The following is a 7,500-nucleotide window of genomic DNA, read 5'->3' on the forward strand; positions in this document are numbered from 1 at the left end:
GGCTGCACGATATATCGTTTGAGCATCGTCATGGCGATGTACGTTGGCGCGATAGTCACATTGCAGAGGAGGAAGGAAGGAAGGAAGGACAGAAGGAAGAAAGGAAGGAAGAAAGGAAGGAAGGAAAAGAACACAGGAAGGAAAGTGGGCCGAATTGGACCCCTGGGCAGACCGGTTCTGGCCCGTGGGCCGCATGTTTGACCCCCCTGTGTTAGACAGTCTGAGTCCAGAGAAACTTTGATTCTAACTGTGTTTAATGTTTTTGGAAACTCATGACTTCAGCTGACCTGAGAGATCGGCTAGGAGTGTAGAGGTGCAGCAGGTGAGACAGGTAAGGTGGGGGGAGGTCATTCAAGGCTTTAAAATGAATCCTAACATAGACGAGCAGCCAGTGGAGTGAAGCTAAAAGAGGTGAAATGTGCTCAGAGACTAAATTTAAATATGAGGCTCAATAAAAATATGAATCAGTCCTTTAAAAAGATTTCTGCAGTGTCACGATGATGTTCCAAATACACTCCCAAGTTAAACCCACTGCAGGTAAAATATTAATATAAATGATAAGGTGTGTGTGTGTGTGTGTGTGTGTGTGTGTGTGTGTGTGTGTGTGTGTGTGTGTGTGTGTGTCTGTGTGTGTCTGTGTGTGTGTGTGTGTGTCTGTGTGTGATTCAGGAGAATTAAATGATGCAATAATACGACCCAGGACTAGGTTCATCAAGGTGTTTCCTCGTTGGGTGTTGCCGTGGCGATCGCCTAGCAGGAAGTTGAAACTCGCTGAGGGTGCAGTTTGTCTGTGGGTGTGTGTGTGTGTGTGTGTGTGTGTGTGTGTGTGTGTGTGATACCCACCTGTGTGTGACGTCGGGGCGTGGTGGTGCGGGGGTTTAGGGTGTTGGTACATGATGTTAATGAGGATGACGACCAGATCTGTGAGGCTCACCGGATCTGAAACACACAGACACACACACACACGCACACACACACACACACACAGACACGCACACACACACACGCACACACACACACACACACACACACACACACACACACACACACAATAAAACACCATATCAACTAGTTTGGCATGATCGTACATCCTTCCTTCCTTCCTTCCTTCCTTCCTTCCTTCCTTCCTTCCTACCTACCTAACACCATATCAACTAGTTTGGCATGATCGTACATCCTTCCTTCCTTCCTTCCTTCCTTCCTTCCTTCCTTCCTACCTAACACCATATCAACTAGTTTGGCATGATCGTACATCCTTCCTTCCTTCCTTCCTTCCTTCCTTCCTTCCTTCCTTCCTACCTAACACCATATCAACTAGTGTGGCATGATCTTACATCCTTCCTTCCTTCCTTCCTTCCTTCCTTCCTTCCTTCCTTCCTACCTAACACCATATCAACTAGTTTGGCATGCTCTTACATCCTTCCTTCCTTCCTTCCTTCCTTCCTTCCTACCTAACACCATATCAACTAGTTTGGCATGCTCTTACATCCTTCCTTCCTTCCTTCCTTCCTTCCTTCCTTCCTTCCTTCCTACCTAACACCATATCAACTAGTGTGGCATGATCTTACATCCTTCCTTCCTTCCTTCCTTCCTTCCTTCCTTCCTTCCTTCCTTCCTACCTAACACCATATCAACTAGTTTGGCATGCTCTTACATCCTTCCTTCCTTCCTTCCTTCCTTCCTTCCTACCTAACACCATATCAACTAGTTTGGCATGCTCTTACATCCTTCCTTCCTTCCTTCCTTCCTTCCTTCCTTCCTTCCTTCCTACCTAACACCATATCAACTAGTTTGGCATGATCTTACATTATAACTTTTATATTAAATAAAGATAATGGAATACTATTGTTCTAAATATTAACATTATTTAATATTCATCATTCTTTTGTGGTTACACCATTTGACATTTTCAGGAGCATTCAGTCTTACTTTTGGTATAAAATGGAGCAAATGTCATTTCAAATCTCTCTTACTGAACTTTTTTTAATATATTGATTATATTGAACTGGGCGTAACCTCCATGATGTCTTGCTGCGGAGTTCAGTCTGAATTTATCTATAACCTTCGTGTCGTCCTTCCTTCCTTCCTTCCTTCCTTATGTCCTTCCTCCCTTCCTTCCTTCCTCTTCCACCCTTCCTTCCTTCCTTGACTCTCTTATTGATCTTTTTTTAATATATTGATTATATTGAACTGGGCGTAACCTCCATGATGTCTTGCTGCGGAGTTCGGTCTGAATTTATCTATAAAACCAACAAAAATACTAAATGTACATTTTAACAAACCTGATGCTGCTTTTAAAACTAGTTTAACTGATTTATTAATTCATCATCTTACCAACACTTATTTATCACTGACCCTTATATATATATGTAATTACATTTATCACAGTCTCAAGGGGCTTTATGTCCTATAATATACATCATTAACATTTACAACCATATTAATATTAAAACCTTTGAATAATCACCATGAAACTAATTAAATAGCAATGCTGAATAATCATTTAGGTCATTTATTAAATAAAACTACATTACATTTACCAATTGTGTTTTCTTAAATGTGAAATGATTTTTGTTTTTTTATCTTTCATTTTTTATTTTTTTTATTTACTTTTTATTTATTTTCGTAACGTAACATAACAACATGACGGGGGGGGGGGGGGGGTGGACTTGATCAGCAAGCAAAAACAGCAGAATCAACGTCGGCACATTGTACACAAAAATATATAAAACTGCTGCTTGAAAAGAAAGAGCATTTCTTATAAAATGTTTGACAGCATAGTTACTATCTATATGAAATCCGGTCTTATAGTCGACACATAGGTGAGCCATTTTGACCAGTTATCTTCAAAAACATCAGTTTGGTTCCTTAGCTTGAATTTAATTCTCTCCATCACATATATATCATAAATCATATCCATCCACTCGTTTGTTGCTGGTTTGTCTTTCTTAAGCCATTTTCTGGTCAGACCCTTTTTACACCTCACCAACAACACGTTCAAGAGGTATTTGTCCCGCCTCGTATAATCAAGTCCATCCAGATCACACAGATACATGACTTTGAAGTTGAAAAACAATTTCCTTTTAAAAACAGTCTCAAGGACCCCAAGAATCTCTCTCCAAAATGGAGCCACAAAACTTGAAAAGCTTAGATTTTCCCTCAGAGGTTCCTTAGGCCATTTTGATAAAACTTGGAAACCTCTCTTAAATTATATTGAATCTTTAACATCTCTGCCTGATTGTGATGACTGAGCCCCCCCTACTTATTTGAATTTTATTTATTTTATTTATTATTATGGTTTGTCTTTTTGTTCTTGTTGTTTTTTGTTTGTTTGTTTATTTGTTTTTTAATTTCATTTGCTTGTCTACTGTATCTCCCTTACTCATGCACCTGTACGTACTCTGAAATGTTTACAAGTCATCGGACTTAGAATTGTTCATTTTTGAGTGGGTTGGGATTGTGGGAGGGAAAAAATGGGGGAAAATGTTGGGTTGGATGTCTTCTGTCATGTTGTACTGGTATGTTGTTACCTGTGTAAATCCTTCCAATAAAGAGAATCATCAAAATGGAGCCACAGAGGGACAGCCCAAAAAATTTTTTCTATCTTTCTTAATGGATGGATTCAGGTTTTTGACTCTTTAGACTCTAGAAAATTGTGTTTTTCTGACTTTTTTTAAACTCAATAATTCATCAGATCAGAAAAATAATCCACAGATTTAATTAATAACAATACAAATAATTATCAGTCCGGGTTTTAATCCAAAGTCTAAACTAATACTGATGACGTTGACGATAATTAACAGTCATCATCATCATCCCCGTTTTGTGACACAATCATACGACTCCTGTGACTCATGTTGGCGTCCACCTTAAGGAGCACCCACCCTGCCTGTCCACCTTAAGGAGCACCCACGCTGCCCTTCCACCTTAAGGAGTGGTTGATGTCCACCTTAAGGAGCACCCACGCTGCCCGTCCACCTTAAGGAGTGGTTGATGTCCACCTTAAGGAGCGGACAGACTGTACCCACCCTGCCCAGACTGTTACTTCTCACCTACCAACATTACAACCCATGGCTGCATCGTCAGTGTGACTCAGGGAGAATTAAGGTTCATGTGAGATCAGGATCATCAGACTGTGACTCTGTTTTAATGATCGTCTGCGTATCATTAACGCCGTTACGTAACTTTATGATGAGACAGTAAAGGAAGGAGCGGGGAAGGAGCGGGGGAAACACCTTCACCTCTCAGCCAGGGAGTGTTTCTATCTGTGACTGTCACACATGTCACACTCTTTACACGCTGTAAAGATCAGAGGGATTATTTTACTGTCGAAGCTCTAAAGTAAGAAATAATCCGTCTGCTTCACGGCTGAATCCTGCAGCTGTCAGCAAAATACCAAACAGATCATTCAGGGTTTAAACTCTACAGTCACAGAGCGTCTGATTCACTAAGATCTCAAATAAAGGGTCCTAAACAGCAGCACAGTGTGATAGATGTGTGTGTTTAGTAATTGTGTGTTTTGCAGCTGATCAACTATTTAACTTCCTGTCGTCTGTTTTGACTGTTCCTTCTTTCCTCCCTCCCTTCTTTCCTTCCTTCCTTCTGTCCTTCCTTTCTTCCTTCCTTCCTCTATCCCCCTTTCTTCCTTCCTTCTTTCTTCTTTCCTTCTTTCCTTCCTTCCTTCCTCCCTCCCTCCTTCTCTCTTTCCTCCCTTCCTTCCTTCCGCCTGTCCTTCCTCCCTCCCTCCTTCTCTCTTTCTTTCCTTCCTCCTTACCCCTTTCTTCCTTCCTCCCTTCCTTCCTTCTCTCTTTCTTTCCTTCTTCCTCCCTTCCTACCTCCTTTCCTTCCTTCATCCTCCCTTCCTTCCTTGACTCGAGGACAACAGCAGTATTTAAATTAGGGTTTTGTGTCTTAATATAAACTAATATTACCAGAGAAACCCACATATGGGAGATTATTAGTGACAAAGTCGATGCTGTTAGTAAAACCTAAAATATTAACACAGGTGGAGATAATGTGTAATGTGTGTTTTCTGTCATCGTGTCTCCGATATAAATATGATATAAAACTTTCAATGAACATAATGTTGGGGAATTAAAACACAGCACATACTCTATGACAGATGAGAAATGAATAGTAAAGTTTCACCTTTGCGATTCTTCACTTTGATGGGAAACAGTTTCCTCCCGTTGGTGTAAATGAGGAGTTTCCCCAAAACGCACAGCGAGTGGACGAAGAAGGCGTATTCCAGTTCCTTCCTGGTGTAAACGCTCCTCTGAACCGAGCCTGAAACATTCACACAGCAAATATTCAACATTATCATCATGTGTATATCTGGTCCAAATTTGTGTGATGCAGTTTACTGAGAGGAAAGTAAAACATAAATCTGAAGGGAGGCCACAGCTCCGGTTGGCCGCCTTAACAATGGAGGCACAGAACATGGCCCACTCGGACTCGATGTCCCCCGCCTCCCCCGGTACATGGTCGAAGCTCACAATGCATTTGGGTCATCTTCATCAGTTGACAGCTCCGCCCCTCTCTTCACTCGAGTGTCCAAGACATGCGGCCGCAAGTCCGACGACACGACTACAAAGTCAATCATGGAACTGCGGCCAAGGGTGTCCTGGTGCCAAGTTCACATGTGGACCCCCCCCCCCCCCCCCCCCTATGCTTGAACATGGTGTTCGTTTTGGACAATCTGTGGCGAGCACAGAAGTCCAATAACAGAACACCGCTCGGGTTCAGATCGGGGGGGCCGTTCCTCCCAATCACACCCCTCCAGGTCTCACTGTCGCTGCCAACATGGGCGTTGAAGTCCCCCAGCAGAACGAGGGAATCCCCAGGGGGAGTGTTTTCCAGCACCCCCTCCAAGGAGTCCAAGAAGGCTGGATACTCTGAGCTGCTGTTTGGACCATAGGCACAAACAACAGTCAGGATCCGTCCCCCCCACCCGAAGGCGGAGGGAGGCTACCCTCTCGTCTACCGGGGTAAACTTCAACATACAGGCACCAAGCCGGGGGGCAATAAGTATTGTCTATGGTCTATGTTGCAGTTATAGCAGTTGTAGTAAATCAGTTTGCAGTTTCCTACAAATTCACTTGATTGTAACTGACAAATAAGGAAATAAATAAATGAAGTATAATTCATTAAATCGTGATGATGATGGTTATGAGGTTGTGATGTTCAGATATCTCATAATAAATATTCTGTATCAAACTGAGACTGAGCGGTTAAAGTAAACAGCGACCTCGAGGAGCCTTAAAAACCTTCCTCCTCTTCTTCTTCTTCTTTTTTTATGAGCAGCGTATCGGAGAGGAGGAAGTCAGCGTATCTCTGCTCATCAGAGTGGAGGTCAGGTTGTGTCTGCAGGAGTCAGTCGGCTCACAGCAGATAACACACATCTGCTCTCTGCTATTACAGTTACACAGTTAGACACTACGCATCAGTTATAGTACAGTATCGCCTCTCTGCAGTCCTAACCTGGAAATGTTAGAGGTGTACAGTTCAGTCAGAGATCAGCAGCATTTCACTGAATCTCAAGCTCACACTGAATCTTCTTCTTCCGTCTGAAGCTGTTTGAATGTCTTATTAAATCTAATCAGGTTTAAAGGTAAATAATATGTTGGTATGTTATTTTATGTTTCCTGCAGTAAATCTGACAAACCTGTTTCATGAATTTCGCCATTAAACATTTGCAAAGTGGATTTTTAAACATGTTAAATTAAAAATGCGTTATTCAGATGGTGTTAATGTTCGTCTTTCTGCATTACCACCAGCTGTGGAAGTTAAATATCACATCAACAAGTGAAATCTGCCTTTTCTGTTCTCTATGAAACCAACTAAATGACAATCAATCAAAACCCAAAAATAATTTTCCCATCACATTTTATCCCAAATTGTTTTCGTCACATTTTTATTCTAGAGGCTTCAAAACGTTTCTTTGGTAATTAAATATCTTCAATATGTTTTTATTCTGCTTTATCTTCACGTCTTCTCATCTTCTCTTCCCTTAGTGCTGATTTTTCAACCTTTAATCTTTATTTTCTCTCCTGAACTCTCAACTCTCTGTTTTATCTTTTGTTTTCTTTCTTCATGTTTTTCTTTCTGCTGCTGTTTCGTCTGTTTTTAACGTCAGCAGCTTCAACAGACTCTGAATGAAGCTTCACTCTCTCACTGAGCTTTTCCTCACTAGTTCAGCTTTGCTTTGGACACATGAACTCAGTGCTGCTGCAGATGTTTGATGCAGATGTTTGCAGATGTTTGCAGATGTTGCAGAGTGAAGGTTGTATAACTGACCTGTGATCAGACGCTCGGCCGGCTGCAGATCAGCTGACTCGTCTGTGAATCGCTCACAGGATTCACTGTAATGGACACACTGCTGCACAGCTGCTACAACCTGCAATCATATATTATATTACAATCAGGTGATCTGCATGTAGTACAAACGTAATGACTTTTAAGACCTTTTTAAAACTTCTTTAACCCTCCTGTTGTCCTCAG

At 41.7% G+C, this 7,500-nt stretch overlaps 1 protein-coding gene across 1 annotated transcript in view; it reads right to left on the minus strand.

The window, feature by feature from the left end:
* The window catches only part of tbc1d32 (TBC1 domain family, member 32), a 103,387-nt gene that overhangs the window by 86,053 nt on the left and 9,834 nt on the right, over positions 1 to 7,500 (minus strand). Inside the window, exons 11-13 of the mRNA XM_053337413.1 lie at positions 7,297 to 7,396; positions 5,149 to 5,286; positions 844 to 939 (exon numbers count right to left, since the gene is read on the minus strand). Coding sequence (XP_053193388.1) covers positions 844 to 939; positions 5,149 to 5,286; positions 7,297 to 7,396 — 334 coding nt within the window. The remainder of the gene's footprint in view (positions 1 to 843; positions 940 to 5,148; positions 5,287 to 7,296; positions 7,397 to 7,500) is intronic.

This window comes from Scomber japonicus, chromosome 17, assembly GCF_027409825.1.
Source record: "Scomber japonicus isolate fScoJap1 chromosome 17, fScoJap1.pri, whole genome shotgun sequence".
Lineage (NCBI taxonomy): Eukaryota > Metazoa > Chordata > Actinopteri > Scombriformes > Scombridae > Scomber > Scomber japonicus.